General features: G+C 41.0%; 1 protein-coding gene across 1 annotated transcript in view; it reads left to right on the top strand.

Moving 5' to 3' along the window:
• Window positions 1-13,175, top strand: part of LOC111237689 (phospholipid phosphatase-related protein type 5-like) — a 43,160-nt gene extending 29,985 nt beyond the window's left edge. The window contains exons 4-8 of the mRNA XM_022766884.1: window positions 10,061-10,181; window positions 10,646-10,896; window positions 11,687-11,863; window positions 12,575-12,705; window positions 13,067-13,175. Of these exons, the coding sequence (XP_022622605.1) occupies window positions 10,061-10,181; window positions 10,646-10,896; window positions 11,687-11,863; window positions 12,575-12,705; window positions 13,067-13,175 (789 nt within the window). The remainder of the gene's footprint in view (window positions 1-10,060; window positions 10,182-10,645; window positions 10,897-11,686; window positions 11,864-12,574; window positions 12,706-13,066) is intronic.
• The last annotated feature ends 8,892 nt before the right edge of the window (window positions 13,176-22,067 follow it).

Here is a 22,067-nt window from a genome sequence, read left to right as displayed (position 1 = left end):
TGATGAAGCTGAAGCAGCTAAATTGTCATGGTTACCATTGCTGGTGTGTGAGAAGGCTGCCTGCCTGCGTGTGTGTGTGTGTGTGTGTGTTTAAAGTAGAGCACTGAGCTTGCAATGTCAACAGATGTCATGTGATATTTGCAGAAGCTTTATGTAGACTCTGCGTAATCCTCGTGAAGGTTTTTGTGTTTCTTCTCACAATAAGCAGTGAAGAGCTGCTTTCTGTCAGCATTACATCATTTTTAGAGGGTAGGTAAGTGTGGAGGAAATCCACTGAAACACACATTATAAATACATAAACGCACAGATTTGGCATTTAACACTGAACTAGATACGATTCACTGTGCACTAGTTCATGGTGTAAAGGCGTAGCTAAATTTAGTGTTATCAAACAACATCCCCAGGGTGTTAATGATGAAGAGAAAATTACAAACACATCTGTAATGAAAAAATAAAAAAAATAAATAAAAAAAAGCATGGCTACATTTGCGTAAATTTCCACACTCCTCCCCCTTAAGCTTAAGTTGCTTTTTATATATTTTGACGTCAAACAGGCATTTAATGCTGCATCACTTGTCCCTGTTCTGATTGCTGTTATATTACTCATAGTACACAGTGCGTATATTATGCTTTTTCAAAGACAGAGTGAAAGTGTGGATGTCTCTCCCTGTTGGGATGTCCCTGTATATCTAGTGAACTTGAATATGTTCTGTTTGATGTCCTCTCTCAAGACACTTGTGTATTTCTTTTAGGAGCTGTAAAATTGAAAGTGATGGTTGACTGAACATCCAGGATACACAAAAAAAAAATCTTCCAGCTTACAGTTCCTCTCTGTACAGTCAGAGCTCATGATTAGATGCCTGTTGACTGCTCTATTTTCTCACTACAATTAGGTCTTCAACTGACTGTTTTTCTCTGATATGCTCTTGTGTGTTAGGATCACCTTTTCATCCTTTTCCTTTTTCACGTTTTTCTCCTTTTGATTCTCATTGTCAACTTTTGTCAAATAGTTCCAACACCCTACAATCGACTGTCACCATGTCACAATAGGTAGAAACTCAAAGAAAGCCAATTAAGACTCACTCAACCTCTGGATTTTCTCCCGTCAGTCTCCCATTCGTGTGCTCCTCCCTGTGCCCCACTGTTCCCTGCACAGACATCCTTTCACCTTATCTGTTGTCAGTGTCGAGAGGTTGCACTTGAAAAACTCCAGAGCTGCTCCCCCCACTGATGAAAAAGTCTCACTTAAAGCTTCTAGAGTACGGTACCTACTTTCTCAACAAAGTGATCTCTGCTCTGTGAGGCAGGAAAAGAAAATTTGTGTCAGTCATTCGTCCGCCTTTTTCTCTTTTCTTTTGGTCATGTTCATCAACTCCCCCATTTTCTCTCTTTCTTCTCATTCCCTGGCCCCATCGCATCGCTTCCTCTCTATTCAGGTGTTTACATACAAGTCTGTCTGTATCTTACTATCTCCTGTGACTATAGCTGAGATCTCTCTTTATCCCTCTGACTATCCTCGGATAAAAGAAATACAGGCTAAACAACAGAAATTGCCTCCAGAACACAGTCAATATCTTCTGAAAACTAATTGGCTGCCAAGACTTTCACCTTGTTCCAGTGGATTTCCAGTGGAAACCTTTATCTTCCGCTAAGACTTTGGAAATTACAATTTGAAAGTTAACATTGAACCGTTTGGCAGGGCTCTGTCCTCTTTATACGATCACAACACCTTCTCTTGCATATTAATATTTCATAATAAAAATGAAACATCTTTAAACTGGATGCATTTTTATTTCCCGAACCAAATAGCAACATCTTCTTTAGATGAATTCTAAGGTATCCCCTTAGGATAGTGAAGTGTCCTCATTTCAACCAAGTTCTGTCAACATCGCCTACTCTGTGTTTCAGTTCACAGTCTGGTGATTCATATGTTTTGTGGTTTCCTTTTATCAGGTAATTCAAACAGAACTAGGATCATGACACAATTTTGAGTTCTTACCTGTATTCTAAAAAGCCCTGGTTTCAAATGAGAGGCTTGAAGTCTGCTTCACTACTCATAGTTGTTAAGTTGATTTAATTCCACGTTCTTGCGATATAAACTAAATATTTCAATGAAATGAGTTTCGGTGAGGGTAGAGAAACACTGGAAGGATAAAACTCATCTCCAACCCCGGCAGCTCCGCTGTTTATGACTTCACGCCAACAGACAAAGAAGAGAAAAAAATATGTAACAAAAAATGTGACCATGCACTGTTTTAAGGCCTCAAAAACACCCTTTTAGATTGACCCTGAATCCTGACCACACAGTCTATGATCCTGACATGACGTTGTCTAATGACGTACAGAGGGATGGCAGCAATTACCTCAATATGATCAGGCACACACTGACAGTCTGCAATACTCTAAACCTCAAAATATCCACTGAACCTCAAAAATACTCTGAAGTGACCCCACCATCCTCCCCTCCATTAGAGGCAGCCATTTACTTTGGAAGCAGTGGAAATCAGTTGTGTTTTGTGTTTCAGGATCCCTGAATGTCAGTCCATCTCTTCTTCATCCTCACAATTGTGGCCTGTTTCCCAGTCGCTCTCTATTTTTTGTCAGATCCTCTTGCCTCTTAATAATTTTTCTTCCACACACAAACTCATACATTATTACTATTTGTGTATTTGTTTATTTTCTCCTCACCTTTTTTCATTAACTTTCTGTTAGGGAATATGACCCTTTATTTGTAGACCTTTCAGACCTTTTGTTCACTCCGTGCTTCCCAGCCAGGTGTATATTGTTTGCTGATATTGAATTTGTGTAATTTCACTTCCTTTTGTTTGCTAACATGCCAGTATGGGTGTCCTTGTGCTTGTATAGTTGTTGTCTAAATGACAATGACAAAAAGATAATGACATGAGTTGCAGGTGCTGTGTTGTAAATGTCAAATGGCATTTACTGTTGATGTCCCTGTGTGTGATTTCTGCTGAAATGAAGCTGTGGCCTGCGTAACAGCCGTTAGACAGAGTGCCACACTGCTGTTTTTGAGGCAAGATGGTATTTTAAGGTCATGTTTGATTTTAAACAGGCTGATCACTCAGTGTTTCAATGTCATAAACTGTCAGAAAATACACAAAACTATGTGTTTTAGGTATTTGCTATACATTAGCTAACTTTCTTTTTTTTAATGATATATATATATTTCAGCACATGGTGACAACTTACGGTGGCAAGTTTACATACAGTACATTAGTAAACTATGATCACATGATCAAATGTTTGACTGACTTTATGAATAGCTTCATCATGTTGAGAATATGATGCAGCAGTCGGCCAAACATCCAGCTAAGTAGTGTTAGACACCACAGATACCATAGATATAGAAGGTTGTAATTAGCGTGCAATCAAGCAGCATAATGTGAATGAACACAAGTAGTCTGTGTTTTGAATGATTTCATTTGTGAAGTGACAATGAATGAAGCGACATTGGAGACATCCATTCAGGGAAACAGTTGCAGTGCAGGCAGAGGTCCAGCAAAGCTAATAGGCTAGGCGATGAAAACGTAGCTGAGCTAGCTTTCATTTCCAGCAGCCCTGTGGAAGCAGCACAAGCTGTCCAGGTTTAACAAGTTGACTTTGTCATGTTTCTTTGGCGATGCATCACAAATAAAGAAACGTCAGAAGAGTGAGTGATGAATGAAAGGATGTTTTCTGCCTTTTCATGTTTACTAATTAACGATTTAATTCACTGTGCAGCTGCCCTTCATGTGTTACTCTATTCATGATTGACATTTGGAAATCAATTAACACCTTAATTATAAATATGACGACTTTGGCCATTTCAGTTGTTTTTAGTGATGACTAGATCTTTAAGCGCTTAAAAATGTGTATAACATGGGTCTTATAGAGTTACTTCTTCCCCTCGAGTTTATAAAATCCCAAATGTGCCCAAACGCTTGCCTTCATGAAGATGGAGCAGGTTGTACTTTTTCCTTATTGCTCACTACACTTTCTTCTTGCTCACACCAAAGAGGAGTATCTGGGCAGAAACCAATACGACACCATCTATAGGTTTGCCGAGTTAAACTCATGTCAGGAAACAATGTAAACCAATGCTGTTACAGTACAAGACTAAAAAATATTAATTGATTTTCTGGAATTTATGAATCGATTCTGAATCGGTAGAGATAGAGGCACAATTCTAATGTGAATAGATTTTTTTGCCCACCACTATATGTTAGCAACGCTGTGGCTGCAATAATCGCTAACATCAGTAGTCCTCAGTTTATATCTGAAGCTTTAAAATGTACATGATCAAAACTGAAAAAAGGCCACAACCAAAGATTTAAAACTGCATTAATGTATTTCATGAATATTTTTAGCACAACAAGCTGTAAACACGACATTGGAATATTATCCCTGGTGATAAAAGATGTTTTGAACAACATGTTAGCAAGTGGTTGCCTGTTTATTCATCCAGCAGATACACAGCAACATTAGCTTTCATTTGAAGTCATGTCTCTGCTTACCTGGCAAATATACATCCAATATTCCCTCTCTTTTAGCTCTGGTTTTGGTCTCCACCAAATCCTGAGGGAAATATCGACTATTTAGCTGACAAATGCTCTACTATGCTCACCAGCTAATCACTAACTTTGTTTGTGTTTTTTTCTGGGGAAGTAGCAACAGCTGCAAAGCAGTAGGAGTGACCCAAACACTAATGTTGCGGGCTGTAAAAACCAGCAGTTAGCTGAAAGATGCTGAAACGCTCTGCAGAGCAGATGGGAACCACAGAGTCAGATGACAATTCTTTGTGGGTTTGTCACTACAAGCGTTACACATTACATAAAGTCATTTGATCCATTGTTAATACAAGAATATTGATTAGTGCAGCTTTAAATACTGAGTGTGATGCAGAGTGTATCCTGCAGTCCAGGACATGCTTTGTAAAATCAGAACTTTCCAGTGACACATTAGTGAGATTTGTTATTCGTGTTATTCAATGTTATTCATTGTCTGTTAAACTTTACTAAAATGGTTCAGATGACATGTAAAAGTGTGCATGAACAATATGAATCCAGGACATTTCTTTAATATAAACCTCTCAGGACATGAAAAGTTGTGAGCCTTCAGTCCAGCCTTCCTTCTTTCTGTCGGCTGTTATTTTAATATCAAATAAACCACAGAGCTTCCTTAAAACATCTGTTAAATATCTGCAAGTTTTGCACTAATAAAAGATCAAGAGATTGCTTTTGTATTATTTGTATTAATATTGATTAGTAAACAGAGACTTCTGAAATACAAGCTGCTGGAGAGAACCAAGGTTATCTCTAAGACGTGTGCTATCAATACATTTTTATATTTTTTCTATTACAGACCTTTTATTGCGATTAAAGTGGATGTTCAGTAAAGCAGCAGGAAGTAACCTTTCAGTGAGATCAGTATGAAAAGGGATTAGTATTGACAATTTCGAATACAGGGCTGTTGGTGAAATGTAGCATGTACCAACTCAGTGGGAACCCATCATCATTGAATATCGATGTGAACACTGTGAACACATTAGCTTGGGGGTAGTTGAAAAAAGTAATTGAGCAAATGATAAAGGGGTGGACATGGCAACGGCTTCACTAATGGGGACGTAGACTTCATTCTCCATCACAGCGTGGAGAAGGGAGAGAGAAAAAAGTAACGGGACCATTCAGTGTCCGTGCTGCTGCGTTATACACAATTCAACACGAGCTGTAAAATGATGATGAACAGTGCTGCCGTCACACTGGAAATGAATAATTCATCCAAATGTAAACCCTCAAATGTATGTTTAGGAAGCTATCTTCCACACCAGGAGCTTCCGTATCACTAACAAATGTCTAGATATGCACATCAGAAAACGCTTCGCCCCCTCTGTTCCCGCATGCCCTTCAGTCTCTCAGAACTTGATTCCTTTGGTTTGATGTTGTCTTCAAGGAATCAGCTGGCTCATTTTTGAAAATATCTGTCAAAAGTATGGAGATAGGGCAATGTAGGTAGACAGAATGTAAAAGACCTTTCTAAAGGAGTTAATGTTGTCAGAACCGCTATCCATATATACTAACTCTGTATGTTGCCTGAAACAATAGTACATTAATTAGACGTTAATTGGTAAATGGTAATAATTAACAATAGATGTCACAGTTATTATTTCCAAAGTTTAGCTGAACTTTAAAAACTGGCTCAAGTCTTCAGTGCCATAAAGACAAACGGATCTCACAGCAGATTCAGATATTAGTATTCATTTCCTTTTCTTATTTTCAGCATCACTACATTTATGTTTTGCCCATGGTGTATGCATGTGCATGTGCTGCTGCCATTTAGTGCATGTGGGCTTGTTGTGGCTACAGCAGCTACGATCGTTACACATCCTGCTGCCCTGACGATGTGTCTTCCCTTTTGAAGTTATGCTAGTGGCAATGTTTGTATTGTGTGCATCTTTCCTTTTTTTTAATGCACACACCACTTAAATCATCAAGCTTCCTTGGAAGGCTTTTTTAAAAATATGGCCCCATTGCAGAGAGACAGCTGCTTAAACCAATTTGGCAAGTTCAGAATAAGCCTTTGATAGTTTTTATTTATGTTGCAATCAACCTCTTTTCTTTAATCTGTAATCTCAGTTTGGCTGCTGTCTCCTCCACTCTTCTTCCCCTTCACATTCACGTCACACGAGTAACTCCCATAAATGCATCAGGACAGTAAAGTTTATTCAGAGTTTTAACATAAGCTAGACTGAGAGCACACACCAATCTTATGTCACAGTTAGCCTTAATAGGTTTCTTTTGTATGAACACACATACAAAGAGACTCTCTTCTGATGGTCATCTTCTGAGTCTTTTCACAGTGTTGCTTCCTGAGTATGTAATCATCTCACTACACATGTTTCCGTCTGCAAACCACAGATGCTCAGATTCATTTTTATACCACAATAAATCCAGTTCAAAAGAAATGAGGGAACGCTGTTTTCAATTCCTGCAACAGCCTCTCTGAAAATCAGAGGGCCGTGGCAAATGTGTGTTTCAAGGAAAGCTCAAAAAATGCAGCCCCTTTGTAGTATTGCCAGCTCGGTGGATTTCACTGTGGCCATAGTTCTAACGGAGACGGGGCTCAACAGGTTTGAGCACCGCACTGAAATTTACAGATACTCCGTGGGCCAGCTAGGACCACTTTTCACTGCGTTATATATGACCATCATGGAGTAAGTTAGCATCTCTGTCTTTTGAAGGAGGGGATGAATGAACACACAAGTTTCTCCCTATCATGGCAGGATGAAATCTGTGATGTGGATGCTTTCATGGTGGAATGCAATGAGTCCCTGTCTAAGAGAAGTTAAAAAGAAAAGAAAAGAAAAGAAAGACTGACCCGTGAAAGGACAGAAAGAAAAAATTAGATTTTGACTGAGGCTGTATGCTTGTTTTGCGCTGGACCAGGCTACACCAATTAGCTTCCAACGCTGGATTTACTCTTTGTACTGTTATATTGTAGTGCACAATGATTGTCCACTGTTCCAATCTTGCCATTACATTGTTGTAAGAGCTCAGGAATATTTAACAGATTTTTTCTTTTCAACTATTGCATACTCATTTTAACCTAAATACCAAAACGCTATTCCAGAGCCTAACAATACAGCATAATGAGCACTGCTGCTGGCATCTACTGTGAGGCAGTCTTAAGGCTTTCAGTAGTGCCTTTGGTGGGAGTATGGAGTCATTTTAATCATGGGCAGTGGGTGACGTGATTCTCAAGCAGCCTAGAGGTAAAAAAAAAAAAAAAAGAGCTACATATAATCCAGCTGTCTAATCGCTGGCGCCCACCGGCTCTGCCAAAGTGCCTGCAGCAAGGTACCAAACCTCCACCAGCTCTAGGCGTGATGATTTATGGCCGACCCCTCCGCACAAACCTCCCTGCAGAAATAAATAAATCATCATCAAATGTGTGTGTGCTTGGTGAGGATAATGTTGAGGCAGGTCCAAGACTTGTCTCATGTGACATTTTCTGAAGAAGTTGAAGCCAACATATGATAATGTTCAAGTATAGCAAGACTTCAAACATTTTTTTTTCTTTCTCCATAGTTTGGATTTCTTTGGAAGGTTTGCTGAGCTTTAGCAGCATTACCCTGTTTCATTTTCATTGTTACACACATTGTCAACCTCAAACCTCTCCTTTAATGGTTGACCTTTGCTGACAACACTAATTTGACATGTTCTCACAGCAAAAATGGCTGCCGGTCACTGGTCAACAGTGTCATGTGATTGTGTTTTCGCTTAAGTGTATCCTTTGTATTCCAATCCTTCCAACATATCTTCTTTCACTGCAACTTGCTGCTTCTCTGTCTTACATAGATGTCAAGTCAGACCAGCGTTACTTTTGAAATCAGTTTGACCCAGCTCAGTTTAGTTTGGACTTGGCTACTGTCAATCACCAAGCAGGTGAGGTTCAAAACACCAGGACTGCTGTGAAAGTGAACAGAAAAAACTGTGTTTTCACCGTGAATGTACGTGAAAGAACCAAAAACATTTCACAGTACGGATCCCCGATTTTTGCAGCTGTTACCTGTCATCTATGAGTATCAGCCGATACCGATTATTTTATTTTTGGCATGAATTGCAGATGGCGTATGTTATATCAGTCTCACACACTTTGTAAAAGTTGCACATGGCCGACATGTTGTTGTGTTTTGTTTTGTTTTGGTAGCCTGTCACATGCCAGTGCATTGAACAGGGTGGAAGGCAGGACTACACTACACAGCAGTGCTTCTCTCAGCCGCAGCCGCCAGAGTATTAACCACAGGCGATGGGTGACTAGAAGCATTAATTCTGATCTACCGGTTCCCATATTTTTTTATGAAAATCGGAAGATAATGATCGGCGGCCGAACAGTCGGGGGAATCCATAATGCACACTGTTGATCACTTGTACTCACTTCATTAACAGTGTTTCAGTTTTGCATGACGAAGGTCAGGGGACCAAAATGGGGGAAAGTGAGTACAAGTGTGCAGTGTGCCGGGTTTTATGGTTCTTTCACAGTTAGAGTTTAAATCCACTGCACCTGTACATAAGTGGAGTGGTGCACAGCTTTGCAACACTCAAGGTCATGACATAATTTATGGAGACACACAAGCCCCACTACTCCCACTGAACCTTCCATTGGTGGTTCTGAATCTGGAACTTCAATACTAGAGTAAACCTCAGCCTTCATCTGTCACACTGAGCGCAGTTAGCTTTGGTGCATTAGCATCGTCCCACGCTCCTGACTATGGGCCATGTATATTGTATGAGTATGTAACCTACATCTATCCCTGATCACACAGGTGTAGTGTGCAGGGTTTAATGGTGTCCAGGAAGGTGTTTTGTGGTGTTTAGTCAATTTATTCCGCTGTCGGAAGAGATCAGAGTCCTGCTGATTTCACTTGGTGTTTAAATTCTTAAAACTGCTTCTAAAATGGCTGCCAGAGGCTTGGGGGTGTGTGCTCTTCAAATCGGTGTTCAAAATGTGTTAAGGGGTGTAATAGTAAAACTATAATGGAGGTTTTATTAAGGTCTGAGCAGGGTGGTGTAAAACATTAGCTAATACATTTCAAGTATTTCATGGAAGATATGTTTAATTTATGTTATCTGGCAAACCCAACGTTCACTTTTGAGGTTGTTAACCTGCATAACATTATTAATTAAAGTAAAGTCATGGTTTTATGGAGCTTCAATAAAAGTTGTACGGAGATAAAGAGAAACAGAGAGTTAGCGAATCTATAAATGAGACTTTGAGGTTGAGAAACTCCCACTACTGAGAGTGAGTGGGAGGTGTTAATGTTGGGGTTTACTAATGCAGCATAATGATCCCAGTGGTGAGGGAAATTTAAAGCAAGCTGGCCAAGGAAAAATGTCATTGTTGCAAGGCTGCAAGAGGAACGCTCATGAATAATTTTGCAAAGCATCTTATTTAACTGACAGAATATTCAGTGAAGCTGATCAATCCTTAACTTCACAGTTTTTGCTTTCTGTTTGACAAAAAAAAAAAATGTTTGTGGTTTCTCTCTCTTTCTGTGTCCCAGATTCTAATCGGGGAAGTGACCAGTTTCTTTGTGAAGACAGAGGGAGCCCAGGAGAAGACCATAGTGACCGCTGACTGCTGCTATTTCAACCCTCTCCTCCGTAGGATCGTACGTTTTCTGGGTCAGTCAACGTCCTAAAGATCAGAGGTTCTTTAGATTTGACTAATAGAGCCCCTGTACTCTGGAGTCAAGGCTCATTAAGACTTGCACCAGCACTCCTCTGTCATGCAGGATGTGGACTGGGCAGAAAGAGCTCTTGTCTTTAGTTTGGGGACCGTGGACTAATTTCCTTTGCCTTTCTCTTTATGTCCTGTTCTGTTGATGTTCTGTTATCTTTTTCATCATCTCTGTAGCCTGTATTTATCCAAGTTATGAATCTTTTAAAGTGACACACTGAAGTTAAGAAGCAAAAAAGCAAGGGCTATGTCTGTCTGGCCTTTCACTCCCACACAGGCAGCAGGCAGCGTACCCATTTTAATTCCCATCTGAATGCTTGTTTCTTTCGCCACTCTCATTGATTCTTATGCACACACTCCCTCTCTCTCTCTCTCTCTCTCTCTCTCACTTCCTCTCTTTTACACACAGGTGTCTACTCCTTTGGCCTCTTCACCACCACCATCTTTGCCAATGCTGGTCAAGTGGTGACAGGAAACCAGACCCCTCATTTCCTGTCTGCCTGCAAGCCAAACTACACAGCTCTGGGCTGCCAGTCTCCGCTGCATTATATCACAGAGCGTCGAGCCTGCACAGGAAACCCATACCTGGTGGCGTCCGCCCGAAAATCCTTCCCTTCCAAAGACGCAGCTCTCAGCTTTTATTCAGCCATCTACACAGTGGTAGGAAACGAGTTTGGGGCAATGGGTGAAGGTGGCTGGCTGATCTCTGTCTGGTCTGGCTAGGTCATGCTGTTGGGAAGCATAATACTATATATATATATATAATACTGAATTTAAACTTCTATAAAATAGATTATTGATAAGGTCAGGTAACAATATAGACATTAAAAAATGCACTTTATATATTCAATAATTGTTGATTTTCTCCACATATGGTGGTACGTACATACTTTTAAAATTAGTTTTTCTGTGTGTGATCTCCATCAGTGAATCTTAACACAAATGACCTCTCTATTTTCTTAGATTTTTTTCTTTAATTTTCCAATGATCTGTTTTTGGATCTTTAACCAACAGAGTTTTTTATTTCCCAAGGTAAATGTGTGCATGTAAGGCTTCTCAACATAGTCATGATAATACACTTTTCTGGTTTAAACATTTACTGCAGTTATGATTTAAGTATCGCTTATAAAAAACTTTTATAAAACCTTTGTTCTCTTTTTAATTGCATTGCCATGTTTCTGTCATATTTTAGAGGCAGTAAAGAAATGATGGCGGTGTGTTATGGCGCTGTCTGCTGTGCCTCATCAGACCACTCGGCAGCTCTAAAATCACTGCAGAGTGCGGCCTCTTGTGGCTAAATTCAAGCTGTTCAGCCTATTAGGTTGTTCAAGCTGTCGCACAGTTTGAATGGTCTCAGCTGACTGACGACCTGTGGATTCAGCACCTGGTTCAGCTCACATGAAAAAATTAACACAACATTTCTTATTTCAAGTATATTTCTATCCTCCAGATGTACGTCACCCTGGTTTTCCGGACCAAAGGGACCCGTCTGACCAAGCCCACCCTGTGCCTGGTGCTGCTGTCTCTGGCCGTGCTGGTGGGAGTGGTGAGGGTGACCGAACACAGGAACCACTGGAACGACGTCCTGGCTGGGTTTGTCACCGGAGGGGCCATCGCTGCCTTCTTGGTGAGAAGGAGAGGAGGGAGGGAGGAGAGGAGTGGTGAGGGAAAGGAGGTTGGAAGAAGAGATAGATAAAATTTCAGGGATCAGATAAAAAAAAAGGTATGAGAGCAGGAAGAGATAGTGGTAGATGGGTGGAAAAGGGAAGAGAGACAGGAGGGAAACACTAGAGAGAAGGATTAGTATGATGATGGGAGAAAAATGCAAAGAGAGAGCAGTGTTGGCGTAATGTGGGGAGCAGGAGAGATGGTGGGAGGATGGACTGATGATTAAGGTGAACTGGAGATGAAATAGCCTTACTGCCTGTGTGACAGAGGACACACACACACGCGCTGTTACAACTATGAATGCGAATGGATTGAACTGAAGGCGCATTCGAATAGTCTCATTTAGTCTTGGACCTTTTGGCCTAAGTCAATTTTCCAGAAAAAAAAAACTTCTAGGAGCAGTGTTAACTTTGGAGATCAAAGTGCTGCCTGTGGTTCATCCTGAAGACTATAGCTTCCTTTCAGTGCTTCCTCCCACAATTCATTCTTCCTCTCGCTCTCTTTTATCTCTGTCTCTCTCCCTCTCGTACTGTAAGTGCCCTCTTCAGTATCTGTTTCCATGCACTCTCCGAGCAGTTCACACAACAGAAAATCATCCATCTCTGTGGTGCAGTGGAGCGAATCTCTCCCCTCCTTTTTCATTTTACCTCCGCTCTATGCCCTCCATCAGGTGTCATGTGTGATCAACAATTTTCAGCCAACCCAAATAGCAGTGGCGACTCCTCCTCCTGCACAGCGTCCAGAGCCCTCCATCGGGCTCCCTCTCCTCAGCCTGCCCCGTGTGGAGAGTCCACTCGAAAAGTTAAGTGGCCTCCAGGTAAGGGAGTGGGGGACATTGATGAAATAGTTTAAATGATTAATAGAATATGTGTGCTTGTGATTGTTTTAAATGGGAGGGTTTGGCAAGGCAAATATATATATTGAAATATGTTGTCTGAATGTTTCCTACGCGCTTCTCTCTGTCCGATATCTGTTGTGTGCACCCTTTCTCTTCTCTAGACATCGTCATTCTGCAGTCTTGTCTCGTACCGTTTCAGTCAAGTCGAGTTTATCTTCTCTATTCCTTCAGGTTTCTCCCAAATGTTTTCAAATGTTTTCTACTCTTTCCTTCCCTCCTTCTCTCTCTCCTAAACTTCGCTCTTTCCTTTTCACAACCTGTTAGGCTCCAGGGCTACCGTATTCTGAGATCACATGACCATCAGCCAATCCCTTCCCCCGCCCCTCCCGATGTTCTCCTCCCCTCACGGCGTTGCCTCACCAGCGCAGTCTAGACCTGCCCTCTGAATGCCCCCCGCCCTGCCCCGCCCACCCCAACGGACGACATCCTCTCCGACGAGTCAAATCAACCCAGGTGTGAAGGTCCACCAGTAACAGGAAACGGGACAGCGACATGTGCACATGGCGAGCCTGGCTGAAACCTGTCATTCGCTAAGGACCAATAGGAGATGGAGACTTGTCCTTCTGTCCTGTTCTGCCCTGTTTGTCCTCCAAGATGGCCTCCCTTTTCTTTTGGGTGTAAAAGACCCAATGAAAGACTTGCCAAAGCCAGAGCTGTTGAAGCAATACTGTGTCCTACTCCCCTGTCCTTTTTTTCCTCAACAGTGACTTTGAAGACTGTTGGCTGGTGAAAACTTGATAAAACACTTCATCAAAACAAAAAAAAAAACCTCAGCTGAGCTGAGGGTTTGGGGATGGAAGAAAATCCCAGTCACATGTGGATCGTCCTCAAAAGACCATTTTCTAACACTCAGGACAATTAAAAAAAACACAGGACAAGATTAAAAACAAAGACCTTTATGTAATGAAAATGCAGGTACCATCGAGTAGTATGGTACAGAATTGTTCCTGTCCTAAAAAACAAACAAGAGACGCTGTCAAAGAGGAAAGCACTTTTGTCAGTTATAGCACAGGTGAACCAATTTAGTGTTCAGGAAACTGTGTTGTATCTTATTAGTTTCGGGGGGATATTGGTTTGATCTCTTGCTGTATATTGTGTGAAGTGATATTAGGGACATTTACACACACTAGAGCTGTGCTTGTGATACCACATTTGTTTTGGAGCATCAGTTAATTCATCCCTGTAGTGAACTGAACTGGATTTCCATCAACCTTCATCAGATGGACATCTTTTAGCTACTTACTATTCAGTCTGTGTGTGTGTGTGCGTGCGTGTGTGCGCGCGTGCGTGCGTGCGTGCGTGAGTGCATGTGTTGTAATTGTCCGTAGTTCTCCGTCCACGCTGTGAAATATTTGGAAAGTTCTATCAATTTGACTTTGACTGCCTGTTCTCATGCGGAGATCTTTGTCAGTGTTAGTTTCCACACAGTTCACCTTCTCCTGTTTCACTTCCACCCTTTCATGCTTCTTTTTTTTCCCTTTTAAATGACCTCTATCTAAATACAGGACACCAATACGATACGTCTTAAATCCATGTCACACGCAAATTGTGTTTCCAAAATGAATGTGTTATAAGAGTGGTAATGACATCAGTTTGCTACTGTTTATGCATCTGTCCTGTCCAGTTTGTCTTTGTTTCCCCCGCTTCAGTCCACCATCATTTCCTCACACCGTCTCTATAAATCCAATGGCGAAGACCAGTGTATACCACAGAGGTAAGATCTCTGAGTTTTGTATAGTTTTGTACAGTAAATAGGTTTCTTTACGCAGTATATACAACATTATCATTATGTTTAAATTGTGTGAACAATGTGAAGCTACCTGAAGCTGTCTTTAGGAACATGAGTAGTAGCCTGATATGAAGCAGGAATGTAGCGCAGTGGAGAAGTGTGTGAAATCTTCACGGCATGCGGTCGGTGTGTTTGGCTCACAACTTGCTTTGGTTCTGCTCAGTTCACAAGGACGCTGCAGACAGGTTATACTAGTAAGAGATTACGCAGTGGGTTATATATAAAGAAGACATCGCTATGGTTTTATTAAGGGTGTGTGTGCGTGTGTGTATGTGTGTGCTTTTTCGGAAATTGTGTGTATGTTAATGATGAGCACATAGTATGGCAGCATAACTGTTAATTTGGCAATGTGTTTTCTTAAGTGAAACTGTCAAAAGGTAGCTGCTATAATTACACACTTGTGCTTGTGTGTAACTGCAGGCCTTCAAAGGACCCCTGCCAAGGCGTCCTTACAATGCCTGTTATAAAAGTAGGTGCTCATAATAGCTTTGAGATTACCTACAGTAAAACTTTTCAGTCAGATTTTTTTTTTTTTGTAAACAACTGAAGAGATAGAGAACACCATAACTGTCCAAATAATGTTATTTTCATGTTAAAATGTCTCTGTTTTGTATTTATTTACCAAAATAAATTGCAATTACCACACATTACTGCCTGAATTACATTTTTCATTTGCAAGTAAGAATTGAGCTATGATTGGCCTGCTGTGCGGAGGTAAGAAAGGGGCCAAGGTTTGAGCCCTTCTCTCAAGTTATCACTTTTGATGAGTACAAACAAGTGCAACGCTATGAATTTCCTCAATGAGCGGCTGTTTAAATATGTGTGCTGTTATCCACCTATTCAAACTAAGTTAAGTCTCCTCCATCTCTGTGAAGGCCAGCTTTTCACTCCACGTTTGAGTGTTGCCATTCGGAACAACTCCTGCTTTTCCTACCGTGAAGTGTCAAAATAGTTTTCCATGAAAAGCCCTATCTGTGTGTTTTACCGTAATAGGCTGAAATTCTGTGTTTGAAGAACTAAAACATTGGGGTTTTGTCACCATTTCATAATACTGCACGTTACATCCTGATAGTATACAATATGTTACATACTAATTTTTCAAAGCACACAGTTTTACCAGTTTGCTCACAAGATACTTAATGCACTTTAACAGTTAGCACTCACAGGAAGTGGCAGAGGAACTGCCACCTCGGATTGCTTCTGCCAATCAAACTTCACAAAGAGAACAACATGGGGTTTTTTTCACCACCATCTGCAATTTGTGTTAATTCTGTGCAGCTGTGCATCGCTCCCCAATTTCTTTTTGCACTGCATCAAGGCAAAATAGTGTCCCTCAATAGCACACTAAAAAAATCAAACAGATGTAGTATGCTTACTGACATTTTGAGTGTAGTTAATGTTGTCACTTTTCCAGTGTAAACACACTAGAATGATATGTTGTGAGGATGTGGGACACACTAATGGGACAGTACTGCCACTTAGTGGCCAGCTGGGTAATGGCAATGGAAGTGCAGATGTAAAACGTAGTATGTACAATTAGTAGCCTGTGTATAAATTGCTCAGTCTGTCATTGGTAGCACATTTGCTGTAAAAAAAAAAAAAAAAAAAAAAAGTGCTGTTAAAACTTTTAAAATGTCAAAAGATTGTGGATTTATTCCTTGGAAACCTGCAGAAATGTGTTACCAGCTCAGTTCAGAAAGTTGCAGTAGGCAGCAGGGATCACAGGGTGGCAGTGTTTACCATGCTTCACTGAGGATATGACGCGCCAACAGAGAAGCTTTTAGAATTCATCCGATTTAATGTTTGTGAAATCAAATGGCACATTAGGAATGTAAAAATATGCTAAAACAGAAAAGAGCATTTTAAAATGTTTTTCACTTGAGACCTCCGCTGGCCCACATTAGGCATTAGTCATCAAGCTAATAAATGTAATGTAATGGCACAATTACTTTGAAATGTAGACACAGGCAATTTCTCTCTTTCTTTCTCTCAATTGCCCCAATGTCTCCCCACCCTGTCTTTGTGTTCCTCTGAGTTTGTGTTTGTCAGTCTTGTTAACGACAAGACACACACACACACACACACACACACACACACACACACACACACACACACACACACACACACACACACACACACACACACACACACACACACACACACACACACAAACACACACAAACACACACACAAACACACACAGAGAACTCTCTGCACTCTCTCGACAACATTATCTTTTCCGGAAATTGCTTCTCAAGCACAGCCGGAGCCCCATTAGAAAAGAAGAGCTCTACGCTGTAACCTTTTTAAAAAGCCATTAGTGATGCACCTGCTTCTCTCTCTCTCTCTCTCTCTCTCTGTTCCTATTTGTGTGTCCTATTTGTCTCTCTTGTTAACACTGACACACACACACACACACACATACATGCATACACACGCACAGTTTCTCCATCCTGATTGCCAGCTTCCTCGTTCTCAATTCTAAAAACTGACTACTGAGCAGCAAAAGCATCCTTCCACTCCAATTAGAGTATGAATCACTGACATTTTAAAGTTCTGCCTCAGAGTGCAAAACCACTCAATTTAATTATTTATGTGTGTTATTCTAATGGCTTGTGACTGTTAAATCAGTGTTTTGGACATGAGTAATTCTCTTTCAAAGCTACATGCTGGGAAAACAAGATATTTTATAATATGTCATGTCACTACAGTGAACAGGCCGGGTTTACTCGATCAAAGGCAAATGAGGAACTAATTTTGATGATTCATACAGTGTTTGCCTAAATTTTAGCTTACTGTACAAATGAACTTTTAATTATAAATGCTGCTAACTCTTATAGAGATGCAATGTTTTTGACATAGTTATTTGATATTCAAAATCGTTTCCCTGAGAGAGCAGTGATTTGTATTTGCTTTGGTCATCATCACATTCACATCAGTTACTTTAAGTGCTGCCGGACCCAAATGAATGGGAGTGACATGGCATAATGTTCATGGCATAAACATGTATACAAGCACATGGTACATATCTTTTCAGAGCGACAGCATGTGTGGAAGAGCACATTAAATTGGTCAGTAAAATTTCATATGCAAAGAAAGAGTTGTATAAAGACTTTTTTTGGCTTCAGAGTAGGCTGCGTGATTTCTGATAAATGACCTCAAGTGATGTCACTTGAGTCAGAGTCGGCAGAGTCTGAAGACCACAAGTGTGAAAAATAGAATAAAAAATCTGGGGGCTGGAGTTGGAAAGTTTGTTTACATCTCTGCTTGATGACGTCAGCAGTAGTGTTCCATTGTGGGTGATGCAGGCGCCAGGTTTTCACAAGAATGAAGAATGTGTGGAATAAAAACGACAGTATCTCTGGTTCTGCTGCGCTGATTTCTGTCCATCATGAATCCGACAATTTTATAAGAGTACTATGTGAAATCGATGGAGTACTATTGTAAGCTCTACGTTCTCTAAGAAAAATCATTTGTTTGCATGTCAGCAAAAAAAAAGAAAAAGAAAAAGAAAAAGAAAAAACACTTTGGATCTCACTCCAAAACAAACTGCTCAAAGACTTATATTTATGTGTGAGAGGGTGATATATGAGGAACTGTGTGTGTGCATGTGTGTGTGCTTGCTTGTGTGTATATGACTTCCTGTGATGAGTTGAGCTTTGCTCCCTGACTCAGTGACTGTCTGTTTGGCATAATGCTCCTGACACTGAGGTCACACACTGTCTGTGTGTGTGTGTGTGTGTGTGTGTGTGTGTGTGTGTGTGTGTGTGTGTGTGTGTGTGTGTGTGTGAAAGAAAGAGAAAGAAAGAAAGAAAGAAAGAAAGAAAGAAAGAAAGAAAGAAAGAAAGAAAGAAAAGGATTGAGTGTAAGTGAGTATGTGAACTGAAAGAGACATAAAAGTATGGGGATGAGTGTGGTTTATCGCATCTCAAAACAAACCAGCAGCCCCTGGGTAATAAAAATGTACTATCTGTCATAGTAAATTACAAATATTGGTCTTCGCCTTGCTGCAGTCTCCTGATTATGCTCAATGGTCTGCCTCTGACAATTATGAAGCCATTAACACTGTGTATATGTGTGTGTGTGTGTGTGTGTGTGTGTGTGAGAGAGAGAGAGAGAGAGAAAGAGAGAGAGAGACTCTATGGCTGCTTATTTGAGGAAATATGTTATCGGATTTTTATGGCCTTGAAGGCTCCAGTGCCTCACAGCATCAGCCTTGTGGGCTCTCAAATATCAAATTTACATGTTTGCTGTGTGTCTGCTGTTCTGTTTCTGATGTCTTGGGCCAAAATAAAGACAGCAACGAGAGAGGGAAGAGAATAAATGAGGGAAAAATGAAGATGATTTACTTTGTAGCAAAGAATGTTCACAAAAGCCAGTTTAGCTCTTGTGTCGAGCTTGTGTGGATCATTATTGAGCATCTAGCACTCACAATAACACACACACACACACACACACAAACATGTTTTGGGTTTAGAGTGGGCAGCTCCTTTACAGGCCACCAGATGAGGAGAGGATTATAAAAGGCCTTACCACCAATCCCATCCAGCATGTCTGCTAAGGAAGACCATCAACTGGATACAGAGGTCCCAGGAGACTGGATTAGGAGTTGGGACGTGCACACAGAGATGCACACAAGCACATGTGTGCGCGCGCACACACACACACACACACACAGACACACACACACACACAAACACTCACCACAGGCGATGGAGAAACCGCTGTAGAAACCCTGCAGGGAACACCATTCAAAGCACACAAACTGAGTCCCACTTCAGTCTATTATGATTTCAGCAGTAATGACTGACAGAGCAGTGGCTTTATCTAACTTGACGTTCCTCTATTTCTGCATTTAACACATAATTCTGCATTTGACACAACATCCCATCCCATCTATTTCATATCTATATTCATATATAAATGTTCACATAACATTATTCACTCTGAAATGCAATGCAATGTAATATAATTACAGCCCAGCAATAAATCCTTAAAGTTGTGCCAGACACTTGTTAATTTGAACCATGTATGTTATTGTTTAATTATGTTAAAATCTGTTCTGTGGCTCTACTATATTGTACTCCTATTGTTGTGTCCAGCTCATGGACCAAATAAAAGATACAATATCGCCACTGTATACTGTCGTGTTGTATTGTACTGCCTTACATTGTAAGGGTTTTTGCTATTTTGTGCAGAAAACATTATGGTGTAAACGGCAAATCAGCAGCAACACAAACCGTGAATCCTAAAATGACCACAGGACACTGTGAGCCTCGGAAAGGAAGCAGGCTTAGGTTATTTATTGCGTGGCTGTTGCACAAGATTGCATTGTATTTTACAGGTCTGTCCACCCCCATTACTGAAGAGAGACTGAAGGAGTTACAATATAAAGCACCATATCTTAACATTTTCTATTATGATGAGACATTGGGAAATAAAAGGTCCAAGAACACAAACACACTATAATTCACAAAACATCCCAAGATAGACACTTTAAAAGTCAAGATTTTGTCTCAAGGCCCCCATCTGACAAGATTTCCCCTGTAAACTCAAAGTTAATAGTAAAACGCATTGTGGGTGCAGTGATATCAGTGAGGCACATTAACAGTCACCGACTCTTACACTCACATTACATTACCCCAAACGCTTTTTTTTTTTTTTTTTTTTTTTTTTTGCTAGAGGCCTACCGGACGCTCCATTCATGGACCTCTTGACGGCTCCCCGGACCAGCCAGAATTGGGAACCGACATTCACTTAGGTAGCATTTTCTGTGCGGCGGCAAGCCTGGATGGAGGCATGGACAGAGAGGAAGGGAGAGGAAGAGAGGAGGAGGAGAGGAGAGGAGAGGTGAGACGGTCTGCCGCTGAGGTTGCATGGGATGCTTGATCGCTGCTGCTGGCTGTCTCGCATAGGCTCCATCGCTCCCCTCCCTCCCTCGGAGAGAATGGAAAAACAACAAGGAGTGGTTATGTGATTCCCCACAAAAGCAGGAGAGAAGCGCACGGGAGAGAAGGAATAGCAGGCGGAGGATTAGCGGGGACGTTGGGGGGGGGGGTGGGGGGGGAGGGGGGCGTTTCCCTGCACAGTATAGCCTATTCTCACACTTCAGCATGGATACAATGAATGGCATATGGAGCGGCTTCTTCAGGGGAGCTGACAAAAAGGTGGACATGGCGGTAAGTTACATTTTTTTTCTCGCTGTTATTTACCATGAAAAAAAGAAACGATTTGGACACAGTTGACAGCGCGGCTTTGCTCCGGGTCCCATCACTTTAGACTGTCCTGATATTTACAGATATTTGTTGATAATCCCTGAAGTGAAGAAAACAAGACTTGCAGATTTTTAGCTTCAACAGTCGGTTTGTAGCAGTGCATGTCAAGGGATTAACGCCCGATCAATTTCTCGTTGGCAGGCTTTATGATTTGATAACTAAACAGGTTGGTCCCATCAGCCTCACTCCCAAGTGCCTATCAAATTACCTGATGAGAACTGCACCTGCACGCGGCTTAATATTTAACCCAGCAGCATGTCAGCGTGCCTTCCTCCTTTGTAGCCTGTTTGAAAAAAAAAGACAAAGATGGTTAAAATCTCTTTCACTCTCCCTGTAAAGGGTTAAGGATTCAATCCACGCTTGCCACTGTGAACTGGGTTCTCCTTGTCAGTGGAAGCGGATGTATTTACAAACAAAGAAAGCTTAATATCCAAGCCTGTCACGTAGAGGACAGGTGCTGGCTATCTGCAATTTTACAGTGGTATGTGGTTGTCTGGTTATTTGGGCTAGTAGGCCACCTGGAGCCTATATGCATTCAAACCCTTCAAGATTAAGAAAACCAAAGTGGCTCTGTTAAGTTTGTCACGAAAAGTTTGGCCAAAGGCAGAGGGTGTTTTTTATTTTATATTATTCTGCTCTCCAGGCTGAATTTGTTGCAATAGCCATCACTGGGTCATTTATTTTTTGTCTGGGTAGTGACTATTAGACTCCATAGCGTAGCCAAAATGACTGGAAAGATTTGCTATTGCAGGCATAAGCATAAACATCCTCATAACAGCGCCTTTAGTTCCAAGCAATTAAGCAGTAATGTGCAAGCAGCAGCCCAGCGTCCGCTCAGTCTCTGTCTCCATCTCAAGCCTGTCTTGTCTTTGCCTCTGGCACAGCCACTTGCAGTTCTGTTTCCTATCTGACACACCAGGTACATTCAAGGATTGATAAGTCTGATGCATCAGACATAAATATGAAACACAGACCGATTTTCTTTCATTAGGTTGTCCAGCTGGAGCCAGTTCACTTTCAATCAACTCAATTCAGGAAATGGATTTTCTTATAAATGCAAACCAGATGTCTTCCGCTATGAAATAAAGTTCTTATCCAGTCCAAAAAAGAAATGATTGGGAATGAAGGTTTGATCATAAATGTGTAGATGTGTGTCAGTTTACATGAATGAAAAAGTAAAACTGGGGTGACAAAAAAAAAA

Source organism: Seriola dumerili, unplaced genomic scaffold (assembly GCF_002260705.1).
Source record: "Seriola dumerili isolate Sdu_G_001 unplaced genomic scaffold, Sdu_1.0 BDQW01001087.1, whole genome shotgun sequence".
Lineage (NCBI taxonomy): Eukaryota > Metazoa > Chordata > Actinopteri > Carangiformes > Carangidae > Seriola > Seriola dumerili.
Note: the sequence above shows the minus strand (reverse complement) of the source record. Positions and strands in the feature narration are given on the sequence as shown.